This window comes from Morus notabilis, unplaced genomic scaffold (genome assembly GCF_000414095.1).
Source record: "Morus notabilis unplaced genomic scaffold, ASM41409v2 Scaffold277, whole genome shotgun sequence".
NCBI classification, from domain to species: Eukaryota; Viridiplantae; Streptophyta; class Magnoliopsida; order Rosales; family Moraceae; genus Morus; species Morus notabilis.
The window spans coordinates 125,643-145,266 of record NW_010363731.1 but is presented as its reverse complement, the minus strand read 5'-3'; the positions used below and the strand labels follow the sequence as shown (position 1 = coordinate 145,266).

Here is a 19,624-nt window from a genome sequence, read left to right as displayed (position 1 = left end):
TATGTTGTTGATGTTAATGTGTTTCTCTAGGATGGTTTTGAGTTTTTTATGGGTGTTCTTATTTTTGGTGATTTTTTTTTTTTACAAATTTTTTAATGATTTAGCAAATTTGCTTTTAATTCTAAATTTTCATTTATTATCGCCCTTCATTATAATAATGAATTCATGAATATTACAATAAAACTTTTACTTTTCTATTCATTGTTTTCCATGCGTCTTCATTTTCATAATAAAAACATTAATTAGAATGTGAGTAACGATTGTTTTCATTGTGAATATACCAATTTGATATTCATTATGACAATGAAGATATAAATGACATGAATGTTCCCAGTGGTTTTGATTTAAATAATGAAAAACTTCCAATTTATTCATGTTCATAATGACATGATATCTAGTGTAATGAGAACGTAAATTATGAAGGCACTTTTTTTTATTTTATTTCAAATAGATCGTGATTGTGTTAGCACACATATATTCATTTTCATAAGAACTAATTATTTACATACAAAAATGTTATAGTTAGTTAGAAGTAAAATGATTTTTTAAAATCAGTTCTTATCATACAAATCCAAATCATTACCATATATATAAATTCATTATTATAGTGAAGCAGTCATTATTATAATGATTACATGCTAAAACAATTTTCCCAGTTATACAACTATCATAATTCATACTGAACACGCACTATCGTAAAGAAATGCGAAAAACCATTGTCATAATAAATAGGTCAATGAAATTGCATATCGCTACAATTAACAACTTATTCATACATTTATTATCATAATGAATATGTCATCAGCATAAGAAAGTCAAAAATCATCCGCTAAGCTATTTATACATAAAACCTCATTATTGGAAAAAAAAAATCCATACAAATAAATTAAATCAGAATATAACTACTTTTTTTTTTTAAAGAAAGTGCATTTAAAAAAAAAATGAAGGCGTGATTAAATCAAATAATATTTTGTATCAAGATTTTTTATTATGTTTCCTATTTTAAAAATTCATTATTGTTTTCATTTTTTTACTAAATAGGGTAAGAAAGGTCTTTGTGTGTCTCATTTCAGACACTATTGTAGTTATAAATATATATATATATATATATATATTTTTTTTTTACGGTGCAATTTCATCAATAGAAATACACGTGGCTATTATCTAATAGTCGGTTGGATTACTGACTAAATCATGTCTAAATAGATGTTCTATATTCGATACAATTCGGTTAATGACGTGCAATTGATTGTGTATGGGCTTTACGGGTTTTTCGGAACACGAAAGAAACTCAAAGAAACAATAAGAACGCTAAGAATAGTGGTTCACTCTCAATGCAAGAGCCCACTTTGAGGAATTTCTCTCTTTTTTGATTGCCAGAAATTTGGTTCTCTTATATGTCTATTCGTCTTTGTCTTTCTCTCCTGGGTCATACCCCTTTTATATCTCACATATTACATAGGAAGAAAGATGGAAATAGGCCAAGACTTGAGATGAATTAAAATTAATAGGCCAATAGTTTACATAAGTTAATAAATAGGCCAAATTATTGTTTTCGTCCATAACTTGTCTGATTATGAACCATAACTTGACAAGTTATTATCCATAACTTATCTGGTTATGAACCATAACTTAATAAGTTTGTCCATAACTTATATGGTTATGAACCATAACTTGATAAGTTTGTCCGTAACTTATCTGGTTATGAACCATAACTTGACAAGTTATGGCTTATTAATTTCTATAACTAAAAATTGGTCTATATACTTTCTTAAACTTTTCATATTGGCTTATTTCCTACTATTTCCGTATTACATATTGGAGAATACCGAGGCTAATGGTTACCCTAAGGTTGCACTTGAGTAGCCTATTGTCCTACTCAACTAGACTGCAGCCATACAATGCTTTTCTAATCGTTCATCTACATACTCTGCCTAAAATTGCAGCGGCCCTGTGACTTTCCCGTGATTTCCTATTGGTCTATTTTGGGCAGCCAACAAGCTAATAATAATTTTTCTAGCCAATGATTTTGTTTATACCCGCAAGTAATTTAAGGATTTCTCTAATGTCGCCTCAAGGGGTCTTCTCAGGATTTGGGTCTGATCACGTTGCCTTCTCCGCTTTCACTGGGTCTGGATAGCTAGTCCAGACAGAGCCTTCGTCCTCGTTGATCCCTGCATGTAATCGACAGTCTACGGGATTTTGGAACCATCTTCGTCTCAACCACTTAATCGGTCGACTACCCTCGTAGATGTTGCACATTACAAGCTTGTTGTTCCTAAGTGTTTCTTCAAGGATTATCTTGAAGGAATGCGGAGCAGTCGGGGTCTCTCTCATTACAAGAAGCACTCATCTTTGAAACAATTGAAGCTCCATTAGTTGAAAAGCTGATCCTTCGACTGTCATCGCCTATTTGTCGTTTGGCGTGGCAAGACAATGACCACATAGTATTTATTTGTTGTCTGACGTGGCAAAGTAGATTTTCTCTCATAATATATATATATATATGTGTGTGTGTGTGTGTGTATGTATGTGTGTGTGAGAGAGAGATAATAGTGATCTACAGATCGGTAATTGCATTGAACCCAACCCGAGGATTCTCGAGTTTCAACATTTAAAACTCAAACGAAAATTCATCAAACTTTATGTGAAAATATTTTAAAAAATAAAAATAAATAAATAAATAAGAAGCCGATTCACCATAAGAAACCTCAATTTATGGGTGATCTCAATCTAGTAGCAGCCAAAGAAATCTGTGTTGACATAAGCGTTTCGTATGGGCTCATTTAGCGGAATGGTCGAATCTGGTTACTTTTTCAAGCCGGTTGAAGAAACAGCCAAATTCTTCTCTGATCAATCAATATACTGCAACGAAAACAATAATAATAATAATAATAATAAAAGGGCGATTAAAACAGTATTTCAATGACCAAAATTTCGGTCCATAAAATAAGCCTAACGATCAGAACACAAGGTCCCAATGAATCGTACACAAAAGTTTAATATATGAGAAATTACGCACCTATGATCTGAGGACAATACCAAACGGACCCACTAAGAAAGCGATCAAGCAAGAAAGAATAATAATAATAATAATAATAATAATAATAAAAGAAGATGAGGCATATAGATACCACCTTCAGTCACACTGCACCTTCTGCTACTATATTCGGGATATGCAATTAACGAAAATTGATTTGTGTAGTCTCATGTAAATACACAAAAGTAACCGAAAAGGAAATCTCAATCCTTAGGAAATCATATCTTTAACAACCAAAGATACATATACGTGGCATATAAAAAATAAATCAAAATAGTAGATTTGATAAAGGACTTTAAATCAAAATTCAAAAAGAAAAAGAAGTGAATAAATTCCATAAATTCGGAATATTAAATTTCAATAAATATAAAAATGCTCAGTGCAAAGTGTTCCTCAACCAAAGCTCAACAATTGAAAGCGAAACCGTTCGTAGTTTTTTTGAAAGCGAAACCGTTCGGAGTTTTTTTGAAAGCGAAACCGTTCATAGTTTGTTATTGACGTGCAATTGATTGTGTATGGGCTTTACGGGTTTTTCAGAACACGAAAGAAACTCAAAGAAACTCAAAGAAACAATAATAACACAAAGAATTATAGTGGTTCACTCTCAATGCAAGAGCGACGTCCACTTTGAAGAATTTCTCTCTTTTCTGGTTGCCAGAAATTTAGTTCTCTTATATGCCCGTATTCGTCGTTGTCTTTCTCTCTTGGGCCATGCCCCTTTTATATCTCACAGATTACATATTAGAGAATACCGAGGCTAATGGTTACCCTGAGGTTGCACTCGAGTAGCCTATTGTCCTACTCAACTAGACTGCAGCCATACAATGCTTTTCTGATCGTTCATCTACATACTCTGCCCAAAATTACAGCGGCCCTGTGACTTTCCCGTGATTTCCTATTGGTCTATTTTGGGTGGCCAACAGCCTAATAAGCATTTTTCTAACCAATGATTTTGTTTATACCCGCAAGTAATTTAAGGATTTCTCTCATGTCGCCTCAGGGGGTCTTCTCGGGATTTGTATCTGATCACGTTGCCCTCTCCGCTTTCACTGGGTCTGGATAGTGAGTTCAGACAGAGCCTTCGTCCTCGTCGATCCCTGCATGGAATCGACGGTCTACGGGATTTTGAAACCATCTTCATCTCAACCGCTTATCGGTCGACTGCCCTCGTGGATGTTGCACATTACAAGCTTGTTGTTCCTAAGTGTTTCTTCAAGGATTATCTTGAAAGAATGCGGAGCAGTCGGGGTCTCTCTCATTACAAGAAGCACTCATCTTTGAAACAACTGAAGCTTAATTAGCTAGAAAGCTGATCCTTCGACTGTCATTGCCTATTTGTCGTTTGACGTGGCAAGACAATGACCACAGTGTCTATTTGTTGTTTGACGTGGCAAAGTAGATTTTATCTCATAATATATATATATATATATATATATATTTATATATTTATATATATATGTGTGTGTGTGTGTGATTATAGTGATCTACATATCGGTAATTGCATTGAGCCCAACCCGAGGATTCTCGGGTTTCAACATTTAAAACTCAAACGAAAATTCATCAAACTTTATGTGAAAATAAATAAATAAGAAGCCGATTCACCATAAGAAACCTCAATTTACCGGTGATCTCAATCTAGCAACAGCCAAAGAAATCTGTGTTGACATAAGCGTTTCGTATGGGCTCATTTAGCGGAATGGTCGAATCTGATTACTTGTTCAAGCCGGTTGAAGAATCAGCCAAATTCTTCCCTGATCAATCAATGTACTGCAAAATAATAAAAGGGCGATTAAAACAGTATTTCAATGATCAAAATTTCGGTCCATGAATAAGTCGTTGAACAGAACACAAGGTCCCAATGAATCGTACGCAGAAGTTTAACATATGAGAAATTACGCGTCTAAAATCTGAGGACAATGCCAATGCCAAACGGACCCGCTAAGAAAGCGATCAAGCAAGAAATAATAATAATAAAAGAAGATGAGGCATATAAATACCACCTTCAGTCACACTACACCTTCTGCTACTATATTCGGGATATGCAATTAATGAAAATTGGTTTGTGTGGTCTCATGATGTAAATACACAAAAGTAACCGAAAAGGAAATCTCAATCCTTAGGAAATCATATCTTCAACAACCAAAGATACATATACGTGGTATATAAAAAATAAATCAAAATAGTAGATTTGATAAAGGCCTGCAAATCAAAATTCAAAAAGAAAAAGAAGTGAATAAATTCCATAAATTCGGAATATTAAATTTCAATAAATATAAAAATGCTCAGTGCAAAGTGTTCCTCAACCAAAGCTCAACAATTGAAAGCGTTCGTAGTTTTTTTGAAAGCGAAACCGTTCATAGTTTGTTATTGACGAGTTCAAAGATAATCAAAATTAATTAAATGGGAAGCTTAAGAAATGCCGCTGAAGACGGGCACACTTGAAGCCTTTAACAATGATAGAACAGATCTGCAAAGTGCAAAGTGTTCCTCAACCAAAGCTCAACAATTGAGAAAGACGAAACTCAGAAGTTGCCATATCAACATCACAAGCGAAAGCTTCCATTAACTTCAGCTCTCATGAAATGACAAAACTACCTAGTGTGTGTCCTATTATGAAACAAAACTATTTCCACGAATTTCATAACTTTATACTTGTATCATTCTCCTTCACATCGATAATGCCACACTTCCCCTCTCCATGATTCTTGTCACCGCTTCATTTCCTGCTCGACGTCATGGTAACGAGCACCTGCACCATGACTAACGTTGGAAAGAAACAGAATAGGAGCCAGTGTTTGGATCTTTGACAGCTTTGAAGTTGTCAACGCTCATTCCAAAGCGGCCCAGCAAAGAGTTGCCCATCTCTTTCAGCTTCCCTGCTCAGAAGTCAAAATCAACAATTTAATACCTAGTTAGTTAATCTTAATAAAATCAAAGCACACGAACAAAGTGCCCAGACAAAGCACGTAATATTGCTAAGCAAGCACAGAGTGCAAAGGATACAAAATAATATAGTTTCCAAGTACAAATTTAGTTCCCCTGAAACATACAATGTCAATGTTCTAAGATGAAATCATGATCAAGTAGTTGAACTCTTGAACTAAAAGCTGTTAAGACAAGCCAGCTAAAAGTAGAGCTTGACATAGCCAAGAAATATGCTCATGAATGTATGATAAACTGAAGAAGAGATGCTTTGTGCCTGTTTGTTACCGTTTTCATTCTCATTTTTTACGTTTTTCGAAGCAAAAAATTGAAAATAGTAATAAGAAACGCGTTTGGCGAAGTTTGTTTTAGAAAACAAAAACAAAACTGTTTTTGTCGTTTTGTGGAATTTTGAAAACGAAAAAAAACCCGTTTTCATTTTCGTTTTCCTTCTTTCTTCAGCCTCCCGTTCTCTCTTCTTCTGATTTTTTCTTCCCTTCTTCAGCCGAGCTCTTCTTCCCTTCCCTTCTTCAGCCAAGCCCCGGCGTTCTTCTCGCCCGTTTCGCCTGACTTGCGCCGTTTGCTTCTCACCCGAGCTCCTCCGTTCGCCTGAGCTCCTCCGGTCTCTTGTTGCCCGATCTGCCCTGTTCTCATCTCGCCGTTTTCTCACCGAGGTATGCCCCTAGCCAAAAATGTTTGATGGTTTTCCGTTCAATTTGGTTTTCTTCTGATTTTTTTTTTTTTTTTTCCGTTTTGGCCCTGTTCTCGTCTCGCCGTTTGATTTGCTATATTCAACCAAATTGGTTGCTAGTTTTCCGTTTGATTTGGTGTTGTTTTCTTTCTAATTTTGCTATGCTTGATCTGATTTGGTCATTTTTTTTTTCCCCCTGGAGGCCCCCGTTGGGGTTGATACAGCCCCGGGGGGCCTCCCATTGGGGCTGTATCAGCCCCCCCGAGCCCCCCCCCCCCCCCCGTTGGGGCTAAATCAGCCCCTGGGGGCCTCCCATTGGGGCAGGCGTGGGAGGCCCCCAATGGAGGCTGATAATCAGCCCCAATGGGGGCTGATTTTCAGCCCCCATCAGCCCCAATGGGGGCTGATAATCTGCCCCAAGCCCCATCAGCCCCAATGGGGGCTGATTATTAGCCCTGATGGGGGGGGCTGATTCTGGTTACAGTAACACGCAAGGCTTTTTGGCACCATTTCGTGGTCAGAGGTACCACATTCAACAGTTTAGAAATGGTGGTCAACTAACGGGACCACAAGAGTTATTCAATTATTATCACTCTTCATTGCGTAATTGCATAGAGAGGTGCTTTGGGGTCTTGAAAGCAAGGTTTAAAATTCTTAGGCATATGACCAATTATTGGATGCCAAGACAAAATATTATACCAATAGCTTGTTGTGTGATCCACAATTTAATTAAGATGCACGCGCGAAATGATCCTCTATTTAGACAATATGAGGTCGATTTTCCCGTAGAAGATATTGAGGGAGAACAAGAAGGGTAACAGGAACAACAACATGGTATGGATGCACAAGAAGCAGAAACATCTGAAATGGGTGGTCGGCAACAATGTAATTACATGGTTAATTTTAGGGATCATCTAGCTAATCAAATGTGAGATTCGTATAGGCGACAATAATTTAAGCTAATATTGTAATTTTCATATTTTATTAATTATTCGTGTTTTTATTTGTAATTTAATTATTATTTATTTAATATATTAAATACTATTACATGTTTTTAAAAATGAAACCACCAAATACAGTTTCAGTTTTTTTTAAAACTGAAATCAATCTCTAAATAAAACTACCAAACGCATTTTCAGAAATAATTCAAAAATGAAAATGAAAACGTTTTTATTTCCATTTTCGTACAGAAAACAAAAACGTTTTGGAACCAATTCCAAACGCACCCTTTGTAATTTTACTTGCATGACAACAGCCAAAAAGTAAGAAGAAACAAAACAAAAAAGACATGGCATGCATCTAATGACGTCCAAGAAGACTCGACAACTTTTAAAGAATTAGTTCTACATGTAACAGTTACAACTTACTGATTACGGACATGCAAACAATAGCTTAATTTTTTTCATAAGGTTTTGTTTGCATCTTTTGTGGATGATAATTGTAGTACAGTTCACTAAGATAAGAAGTAAAAAATCTAGAGAGAGAAACTCTACCTTCTCTCTAGAATTCTAAGGGTCATCAGTTGTTGTTTAATCTTTGAGAATTCTATTGCCAGCTCTAGTTGATTTTGATGGGCATTATGGTTAGTATTCCTTAGAGAGTCCATAATGAGTTACAAACACTGTGATCAAGATTTTAGAACCAAACATAAGGTTTTCATTCTTCAGATTACAAATTACGGGCAAAGTATTAGGATTACAGAAAGAAATCAAGTTGCTAGCTTCGATGTCAATCTCGACTTGGGTGATGCTTTTTGGTTGATGGAGGTTGAGTCTCAGGCGGCGGATGCAAAGAAGGATGGAGCTTTCTTGAGAAAATACAGGGGTTCATCTTATGTTTTGGTCGTGGAGATAAAGAGAAATAGCAAGGGAGAGTTCTTGAAGGTGATGAGAATCAACAGAAGTGAGGTGAAGAATGTCATTATCCCTGGGGAGGGAAACAGAAAAGGATGCAGAGATTTGAATTGATGTCTGGAAAATTTCTTTAGCAAAAAAAACCAGACTTCCAAGAATAAAACTCTCATGAGGAAAGATTTTACTCGAGCGGCTGCTAAACACGAATTCTTTAGCAAAAAAAACCAGACTTCCAAGAATAAAACTCTCATGAGGAAAGATTTTACTCGAGCGGCTGCTAAACACGAAGGCATCTTAGACGTTAGGGAAGACAAGGAAGAGAAGAGATGGGAAAGAGCTGTGGATGTTTACAGAGATTGGATGGAAGGATGGACAGAGATCTCGAAGGGATTGAGCGAAAAACTTCAGAGAAAAGTAAGAGTCTCTCCTCTGTTTGCAGATAGAGCAATACTCTGGTGTCAAAGTGATTATGAACGCGACACACTCATGAAGGAAAACTCTGTTCATATCAGAAATCAACATGCGATTACGATTAAGAGATGGTGCATTGAAACACATTGGAAACATGTCAAAATAGAAGGCAGAGCAAGCTGGATTAGAATAGAGGGGCTTCCACTTCACATGTGGAACAGTCATACGTTCAATGTTATTGGAAACAAACTCGGAGGTCTCCTCAACATGGCTGAGGACACAGCAAGGTTAGAGTTCTTGCCTTATGCAAAAATACAAGTAAAAGGCACGGCAAAAAGGCTTTATTCTATCAACAATGGAAATTAGATGTTGGGGAAAGAGGAGAACGTTGGGTTTCTTCAATTTGGACAATAATATGAAACCAAAGGTCGCTGAAGGTTTCAAAGGAGCAAGGACGTCGAGATGGTGTATGGAGGTTGAAGATGATGAGCTGAAGTCTTTGGATGATGTGGACACCACGTGTGCAGAGCATATTGACAAGGAGATCAATTCCACTAACAACGTGGATACAGCATGGCCACAAGGCGAAATTCGCAACAACTGCTCTTGGAGACAAACCAAAGGAATCGAAGAGTTAGTTTTTAGAAACAACTCAATTATCGAGGAAACAGTTGGCGAGCGCTCCAATAATGCATGCGGCCGTAATTATTGCATGGTGTACAACAGGTTCGATGCAATTAACCTAATTAAAACATACATGGAAGATGAAAGTTCAGAGGAAGGAGTAGAATCATCAATCCAGGGTCAGGATGATAAAATTGGGCCTAAGCCCAATCTATCTGGTCTGGTGGGTCAAAGTCCAGGGCTTCCAAACTCAGGTTATGAGTTTCGCCCCAATTGTGCTTTTTCTGAAACAGTAAACAGGAAGGTTTAAAGCCCAATTAGAAGTGTAAACTCAGAACCCATTATTTCAAAGACCAAACGAAGCAAAAGGGAAAAACCAAAAAAAGCAAAAGATTTTTTGATTGGAAGAATCTTTCGGTGGGATAACAAAACGGCATCGTCAACGGGACGACAAAAAATTTGGAGACTTGTACGTTGCTGCTATTAAATGAGACGGGTGGAGAAGCTAAGAACATCAATCCGAACCAATTCAAACTAGTTTTCTTACGAGGTCACAAAAGAAGATGATGGGTTCAACGAAGAGGAGAAGAAGGGGACCATGAGGAATTTGACGAAGTATTCAATTATGTTGAGGAATTTCAAGAAGGAGATTGGGCGATCCAAGGACTGGTGGACTCCTCGGCAGAAGAAAATAGTTCTGAGAGCGAACGGGACGATGGATCAATAGAGGAAATTCAAGAAACTCAGCAGGAGGAGCAATACGCAGGTTTAGAAGAGGTAAAGCTTATTCTTAGCGACAGTCAAGCAAATTCAGATATAAAGGACCAGGTAACTCTCCTTAACCTTGAAAATAGTTTGAAAAAGAGAAGAGGCAATAGGGAGTTACAGAACTTGACTTTCAATGTGAATTATGAAAAGTCAGCATCAAAACAGGGCGAGGAAGGTTCTAAATGAAGTTTATGTCATGGAATATTAGAGGAGGATGTTCCCTCACTAAAAGAAGAAGCATCAAGATTAACACGAAGTGTGAGGGCGTTTGATGAGCTTATTCGAGAGATGGAGCTTATTGATCCTCCCCTAAATAATGCTAGTTTCACATGGTCCAATTTATGAGAAACCCCTATTTGTTGCCGTTTGGACAGATTTCTATACTCACCGGGGTTTGGAGAATCGTTTAGTAGACGTTTGGTTCATGGATTCAGAACCATTCTCAGTTTACGTGTGTTTTTTGTGAGAGAAAACACTGTAGCGAACCACAAACCATGATTCAAATTATGGTACGAATCTACCAACCAAACGCAAGTGTTAATTTTCTGCGATAAGAAGCGATAGTTCGGTGTGTTTCGAATCACTGTCCTATTGTGCTGTCTACCGATCCCCCCAAATTGGGGTCCTACGCCATTTAGATTCGAAAATATATGGCTAGAGCACAAGCGTTTCAAGAAGGATTTGGAGGTTTGGTGGAGGGAGGAAACGGGTCAAGGGTGGGCTGGTTACAAGTTTATGAGGAAATTGAAGAATATGAGGGGTCAACTGAAGATATGGAATAAGGAAGTTTTTGGAGACACTCGGGTAGAAAAATTGATAAAATCAAAGATAATAGCGGAGATAGATCGTGTTGAAGGATCTCCAGAGTGGTCTACGGAATTAGATGAAGAAAGAGTCAAACTTAAAGATGAAGTCGAAATTTAAATGGGCCAAGGATGGGGATGGAAATTCTAAAATGTTTCACAGCCTCATGAATGCTAGGAAGGCAAAGAACACCATTTCCAAGCTCGAAACATCGGACGGGAGGTTATTGGCCAGTGAAGAGGAAATTGTGGAGGAAGTGACCAATTATTTTAGCAATCTTTTCTCCTCCTCCGGTATCCCCTTCAGGGGTATTGAAGGAGTGGAGTGGTCTCCAATCTCTATGGTGGAAGCTAATGAATTAGAGAAATCTTTTGAGGTAGAGGAGGTGAGGAGGGCATTCTTTGATTGTGACGGTAATAAGTCCCCAGGTTCGGACGGGTACTTGATGGCATTCTTCCAATCAAATTGGGATGTTGTGAAATCGGATTTAATGGAAGTTTTGATTTAGTTTTATTCAGATGGTGTGGTCAATGCGTGTACAAACGAGACGTATATTACCCTTATACCAAAGAAAGCTAATTCTTGCAATGTTGGTGACTATAGGCCGATAAGCCTGGTTACAAGCTTATACAAGATCATCTCTAAGGTGTTAGTTTTGAGGCTGAAAACAGTAATGGAAACTACAATATCTCAAGCCCAAGGAGGCCCAAGGAGCGTATGTTTTAGATGTTGTGCTTATCACGAATGAGGCGGTGGAGGAGTATCGAGCTAGCGGTAAACTGGGGATAGTTTTCAAGGTGGATTTTGAAAAGGCAAGTGATCATGTTGAATGGAGATGCTTGGATTTTGTGTTGGAGAAAAGGGGGTTTGGAGTTAAATGGAGAAATTGGATAAATGGTTGTTTGAAAACAGTCTTATTCGGTCATGATAAACGGTAGACCAAGGGGAAAGTTTGGAGGATCTCGAGGCCTTAGACAAGGTGACCCATTATCACGTTTTCTCTTTACTCGAGTTGCTGATGTCTTGGGGCAGTTGGTGAATAAGGCGGTAGCAGAACAAAAACTGAAGTGTTTTGAATTTCATAATTTCTCATTTGCAGTTCGCAGATGATACTTTATTCTTTGTGAAGGGTGAGGAGGACAATATCTGGAGACTTATGGAGGTCTTAAATTTGTTCTGTTTAGTCTCGGGGCTAAAGATTAATGTGAGTATAAGTATGTTGTTGGGGATCAACATTCAGGCGGATGAAGTCTCAAGTTTACCAAATGTGGTGGGGTGCTCGGTGGAATCATGGCCAATTAAATACCTTGGGCTCCCATTAGGAGGAAATCCGTTGAGAGAAGAATTTTGGGAACCCGTAGTTTTAAAGACAGCAAAAAGGTTGGATGGATGGAAGAGATCTTTTTTGTCTAGAGGAAGGAAGTTAACTCTTCTTTCTATACCATAGGTAATGATGCCATAGGTAATGATGCCACTATTTCTTGGAATTTCCATTTTTGGAGGAACCCTAGTGAAGGGAGTTGGGTGAGGTGGTGGAGTTGTTATCCTGTTTAGAGGGGGTGAGAGTTTGTGTTGCCTTAGAAGATAGGTGGGTGTGGGATTTGGAAGGGCCAGGGATATTCTCCTGTAAGTCCTTTTTTCAATTCTCTAGTTGACAATCAATCTTTTCTGCCTTCCCCTTTTTATCATTTTGTTTGGAAAATCTCGATTCCTACGAAAATTCAGGTTTTTGGCTAGTTATTTTCACTTTGCAAATTGAATGCGCAAGATATGTTGCAAAAGAGGAGGCCTTTCCTCTCTATTTCTCCGGGTTGGTGCTTGTTGTGCAGGAATGAAAATTAGTCTTCGGATCACTTGTTTCTTCACTGCTCTTTTTCTTCGAAGATTTGGCATAAAATTTTAGGGGAGTTTCGGTTGCAATGGGTTTTTCCGAGAAGTATTCCCAATTTAATGGGTCTAGATGTCTTGGTTGGTTGGAATAAGAAAGTTTCCCAACTTTGGAACATTGTAATACTAGCTTCCCTCTGGGCGTTGTGGCTGGAAAGGAATAATCGAACCTTTGAAGGGGTTGAGGAAAAGATTTGTGAGATTTGGGATCGCATAATTTACTGGGTAGCGCTGTGAACTTCGCAACTTTTTCTTTCTTGGATATGTTAAAGGGATGGGATTTAGTTCTGGCTTAGTTTTCGTATTAGCCTTTTGCGCTTGTGTTTTTTTTTTTTACTTTATAGTTCTTTTTTGTTCACTTAGTTCTGTTCCGTGGACTTCTTATTCTCTGAAAAAAAGGGGATCTACTTAGGGGGTGGGATAGTATATTTCATTAAGCCTTTCTGTGGTTTCTGGTTTAGTAGGTCTTTAGGCTTTTTGTGTTTTCTTGGTGGACCGCTTGTCCCCTTTTGTATTTGCTTTCTTTTTTATTTAATTCAAGGTTCCCATTTCTTATCCAAAAATAAAAGTACAGTTCACTAAGATGTCTTGTTCATGATCTAATTACGCGGTTGCTCTAAAGAGCTAGCTGACTGTTAGTGCATCAGGTGTCAAAAGGCTATTGACCAGAAATGCATATCCAAATGCACAATGAACTTGAAGAGTAAATGATGGTAACTTATAGACTAAAAAGCTGGACATAATCCACAGAACATATGCAAATTAACGTGGATTGGTACACAACTTGGAGGACATGAATGAATAATTGGTAGCTTCTTACTGTTCGGAGACAACAAAAGCATAAGTCCTACCCTCGGCTACTATGAATTTTAAGGGATAGACATAGAATACTCTTCGCAAGTTTTAAACTTGATAAGTAATTCAAGATAAGTGGACACATATTCTGCAAATCAAACACAGTCCACAATTTTGAAATTCCATCATTATTTCTTTTTTTTTTTTTCCTCTGCTTGAAACGGTTTTATAATATGCTTTGAAGATCAGTCCTCCTTTATAGGCGCATAAGGCACTAAAACTTTTGGAGTCTTGCTTGAGAAGGCATGCCTGACCTCTAGAGACTCTAATACTTTAAATTAGCAGAAAAAAATATTGGTAAAAACACACATCAAGATGGTTCAATACTCTTACCAATCATCTCTTCTTTCATCTTTTCTCGCTTTTGTTCTGCAAGTGGCTCCAAGCGACGAATTGATTTCTTAGCTTGGTCATTTAAGGGATCCAACTCCAAGGATTTTTTCATATCTGAAAGCAACAAAATGGCGAAATGCAAAACCAGAAGAGAGAAGCATTATTCATACTTCTTCAAATCCTTTCAAGTTACAGCATAACAAGGATAAAAAACAGGTGTTGCTATGAGTAGAAACTAGAAAGAAGATTTAGGAATGTTGTGGATCTAGAAAGTCCAAAATATAACGAGCAACAGAAAAAAATAGAATAAAAATTTTGAATTATAGTTTAATGACAACAACAAATCTAAACTTACCTGCAATGGCTTCCTCAAAATTCTCAAGCTTTTCACGAGCCTCTGCTCTTCTTAACAGAGCTTTTATGTATGACGGATTCAGCTCCAATGCTTTAGTGCATTCTTTGACTGTGTCCTCATATTTTCCCTGGAATAATATGCAATTAAATATTCATCCATACATGAGAGAACATATACTTGGAAAACTAAATCAGGAAACAATAGCACAAAAGATTACTTTCGCATGTAGGAAAAACTAGGCCAAAAATAGGGATGGCTCAACCTCCCATATATGCTAAATATACAACAGTAGCCGATAAAAAATTGGAAGCAAAAGGGGGAGAGGGAAAGGCAGGGAGTGTTTGAACAGAAAGAGTTTGCCACCAAAATAAAAAAGCAAGAGAAATCTGTAAGACTTGCAAAGAGACCAATCAGGATTATAATGAAAGGGTCAAGAGTCACATTAACAATTTTCTGCAACTTTATCGTTCTTTCCCCAACAGCACTTTAAGCAAAAGATTAGCTTTCCAATCTCTGTCACCACTAAACTACATTATAAACAACAAACGAAAGACTTAGAAATACCTAAAGCACACACACTTGATCAACTTCGTATTTTTTTACGAACTTTCGATAAAATAAAATGAAGGTTAACAAAAACCGAAGTCAAAACATTAAACATAACCTAAGAATACTGACTAATGGCAAAGAAGTATATTTCAAAGAATGTCACAAAACAAACCAGCTTCAAATAGCATATTGCACGATTTGAATGGCACGTAGAACGTATTTCCACAGATGACGGCATATCTGGTGCAAGATACAAGGCAAGCTCATATTGTGATAATGCCTCCTCAAACTGACCATTTCCGTAGAGTTTATTGCCTTCCAATTTTGCATCATTTGCTTGTGCTAAAGCTTTCTGTCTCAGACAAAAATAAAGGTAAAAAAGCATAAGTTCCCAGAACACAAACAGCATAAAAACCAGGTTAATCGATAAACTGGGACACTCAGCGGACCAAAAGATGTTATTTCAAGCACTTGATAACAAAATTGTGCTCTTTTACAAGAGTGACATCAGACATGACCTTAACCAAAAACAGTACGAGGAAACATATGTATCCCAGAAAGACATCAAAACCTTACACCCGAATGTCTAATACGGCTCAACAAAGAGATTCATAGCGGCTCTTATACCTTTTTTTCGTTTTCTTTTTTTCCTAGGGAAATTCATGGGGTACTTGGTAAACATAATTCTTTATTCCCCAGCATAACGAGACCATTAAAATTGAGTTGGAAAAATAAAAATTGCAATGCGCTGATAAGATAGTTAATCAACAATACACAACTAACTCATTAAAACTTTTTCTTCAACAACATTTCACTAAACCTATTCACGCTCAAATATTGAATCAGAGCCAGAGATTTCCAAGTCTCAAAGGCACAGTTTAAAATACTCTCCACCCTTTTCTCCTACACGTAATATTACGGTGATCAAAGGAAAAGCTTAAAATTTTATTAAAAAAATATTAAAAAAAGAACAAAATTGGCACCATTGTCAAAATTCTTGTATTCCATATTTATTCCACAAGCAATTCAGCATTTAATCGCGGATAAACAATCCATTAAAATCCACAAATATTGTAAATTCATCAGTCACAACAATTAGGGCAAAACACGAATTCCTAGAAAATAAGAAATAAAAAAATAGAAATCAAATTCATCTGCGAAGACAAACCTGTTTGAGCTCATCATCAGAAACAATTTGCTCTTCTTGTTGCTCCGATTTCTCAGGCAGTTGCTCCGGTACTTGTTGCTGCTGCTGATGTGATCGGTGATTGTGTCGTTCGTCGTCGTCGTCGTCGTCGCTGTCGGCGAGCTCGCCATCGCTGGCAGTCTCGAAGCCATCGTCGGCGGTTCTGTTGTCGTTGGCGGCTGATTCCGTTGTCGTTTTATTCGAAGACGACGGCTTTGGGGGATTGGGAGCTTGGTCTTCGGTGTCGTTTAGTTCTATGAGCGCCATTTTTTTTGTTGGTGTTTTAGAGAATAAATAAAAAAGGTAATATTCAATCTGGACAAGGAAGTATGGAAATTAGGAACTGAGAGAGTTTTGTGATGTTGTTTCCGGCTTGTGATTATAGTTTAGCTTTCATGTGAAAACGGAGACGATCCAAGTCTTTTCTTCTCATATATTCTTTTCGTACGTGTATATATAACATCTTTTTTTTATTTGTTTTGTTTTTTTATTTCTTTTTTTCTTGATATTTCTCTTGCTTTCAAAAATATAACATCCCTTCACGACACAAATCACAACTTAGGGACGTTTGGTATACAATAATCTTAAAAATAGAAATGAGAATCTGTAATATGACCATGTTTAATACAAAAATTATAATATTTAAATTCTTAAATAAAGGATTATCATGCGATTCACTTTCCCTCATGTTTTGGGTTAAACTCGAATTTAAGTTTCCTCTTCAACTCGAGTTCATAGTAATTTCGAACTTTACTTAATTAAAAGGAAGAAAACAATTTTCTTGAAATTTTTTTGAGAATGAGAGAAATAATATTTTTTTTTAGAACTGGTTATTAGTACTACAATTAAACTTCTATAAAGTAATACATTAATGGGCCTGTTTGTTGTGTAAAATTAGAAAGGATTAGATATGATTAAATTTTAATATTGTGTTTGATAAACATTTTTAAAAGACTAGATTGGATAAACTTTTATCCAGTCTATTATCAAATTCTCTTCGAAGGTGATGTTGGTATCCCTTACTGAAGCATAGAATAACTTTTGACTAAGGGGGTGTTTGGTATGCAGTAATTTTAAGGATGAGAATGAGAATCTGTAATATTACCATGTTTGGTACAATAATTATAATATTTAGATTCCCAAGAAAGTTATTACCATGAGATTCACTTTCCCTCATTTTAAGATAATTTGAATACCACCAAACATAATATTCAAATTCTCAGGAATCTCAAAAGCATGAGAATCTTATTATAATAATAATTATTATTATAATTATAATTAGTTACATTATATTTATTATTATAATTATAATAATTATTATATTTTATTATTATTATTATATTATTAATATTAATATTATTATTATTAATATTATATTTATTATTATTATTATTATTATATTTATTAATATTAATTTTAATATTATAATTATAAATATAATAATAATTATTATTATATTTATAATTATAATATTAAAATTAATATTAATAAATATAATTTATTAATAATAATATTATTATTATTTTCTTATTAATATTATTATTATGGATCTTCTTCCATGCGAATAATCAAACACAGTAATGTAATATTCCTGAGAATTTAAAAAAGATTCTTGTATGGAACCAAACACAGTAATGTATTATTCCTATGAATCATATTACCCTCCATCACTTTCCTGGGAATATGATTTCTATTGATTCCCACATACCAAACGCCCCCTAAAGCACATTGTGAAAAATACTAGGGACCTATTTATAAACATTTATAAAATTTAGCGTTTAATTGTAATTTTTTAAAAGTTGAAGGGCAAATTGCAATGTTTGTATGAGTAAAATATTTTTAAAAATTATAATTTTGCCCCTCAAATTTTAAAAATTCCAATTTAACTCTAAATTTTAAATCTTTTTATAAAAATGTCCTTATCCTAATAACACAGCACCAAACATGAGATTGGATTAAACTAAAATTTAATTTTATACTTTCTAATACATTCCAATCCATTACTCTAAAACTATACTGGCTTAGTTTGGTAGTGTAGTAGATTTAAAAAAACAATTGCTTTTAGTTGTGCTGAAGGAAGAAACAGCTATTACAAAAGGCAGTTGAGTGTTTGGTAAATTATAATTATAATAGTTGTGCTAGTTTCAAAATCAGTGTAATAGCATTTGGTAAATTATGAAGTTAAATTGCTGTGAATAGTTAAAAATTACGACTATATTATATTATATTATAATATAATATATAATTACAATATAATATAGTTATTATTATATTTAATATAATATAGTTATTATTGTATTTAATATAATACAAAAAACTATTATTATATAATATATTATATAATTATGATATAGAATATAATAATATCATTAAAATAATAAATGAAATAATTAAAAATAACGATTATATTATATCATACTATAATATAATATATATAATTACAATATAAAATATATTTATTATTATATTTAATATAATAAAAAAATATTATTATATAATATATTATATAATTATGATATAGAATATAATAATATTATTAAAATAGTAACTGAAATAATTAAAATAATGATTATATTATATTATACTATAATATAATATATACAATTAAAATATAATGTACGTTTATTATTATATTTAATATAATATAATAAAATTATTATTAAATAACATATTATATAACTATGATATAAAATATAATAATATTATTAAAATGATTAATATAATTGTTGACGGTCGAATTTCACCAACAAAAAACCGGCCGGGTTACCTCTTGGTTTCCCTTTGGATTATCATAATTATATTATAATTATAATATCATATGATATGATAAAATAATAATATTAGAGTTATTAATATAATTATGATATTATTTGTTACAATATTATTATTATATTATATTATATTATATTAGGAGTTTGAATTTTAGATTGTAAATTTTAAATTTCATTAGGAGTATTATGGCTATTATGAAAGTTTCATTAATTGTACTATGTTGATTCTCACACAATCTAAAAGTTAAAATTGTCTTTAGGCTGCTTCTGATTTTGACTGTAGATTCTTAAAAAATTCTTCAAAAAGCACTTTTGAGGAGATTTATCAAACATTAAAATCAGCTTATGCTACTAGCAGAAGCTGATTATGAGAGGAAAAAGCAATACCAAACTAAGCAACTATCTTATCCTGCACACCGAACATGCCTAAAAGACCATAAAAATTTATTCATTAATTAAGATATTATTTAATCAATAAATTAATAATTTCCGAATTTATACATTTATTAATAAAAATTAATTTATCAAGATATTTTTTCTAAATCATTCAATTTAATATTGTGTATTGTGATTAG

General features: G+C 34.8%; 1 protein-coding gene across 1 annotated transcript; it reads right to left on the bottom strand.

Annotated features, from left to right (window-relative positions):
• Positions 1–5,370: 5,370 nt before the first annotated feature.
• Positions 5,371–16,691, bottom strand: LOC112092832 (tetratricopeptide repeat protein 1). Its single transcript, XM_024169932.1, has 5 exons — positions 16,261–16,691; positions 15,265–15,444; positions 14,544–14,670; positions 14,189–14,302; positions 5,371–5,916 (listed from the first exon to the last, which is right to left on the bottom strand). The coding sequence occupies exons 1-5, from the start codon at positions 16,543–16,545 to the stop codon at positions 5,801–5,803; spliced, it is 822 nt and encodes a 273-aa protein (XP_024025700.1). The 5' UTR covers positions 16,546–16,691; the 3' UTR covers positions 5,371–5,800.
• Between the last annotated feature and the right edge of the window lie 2,933 nt (positions 16,692–19,624).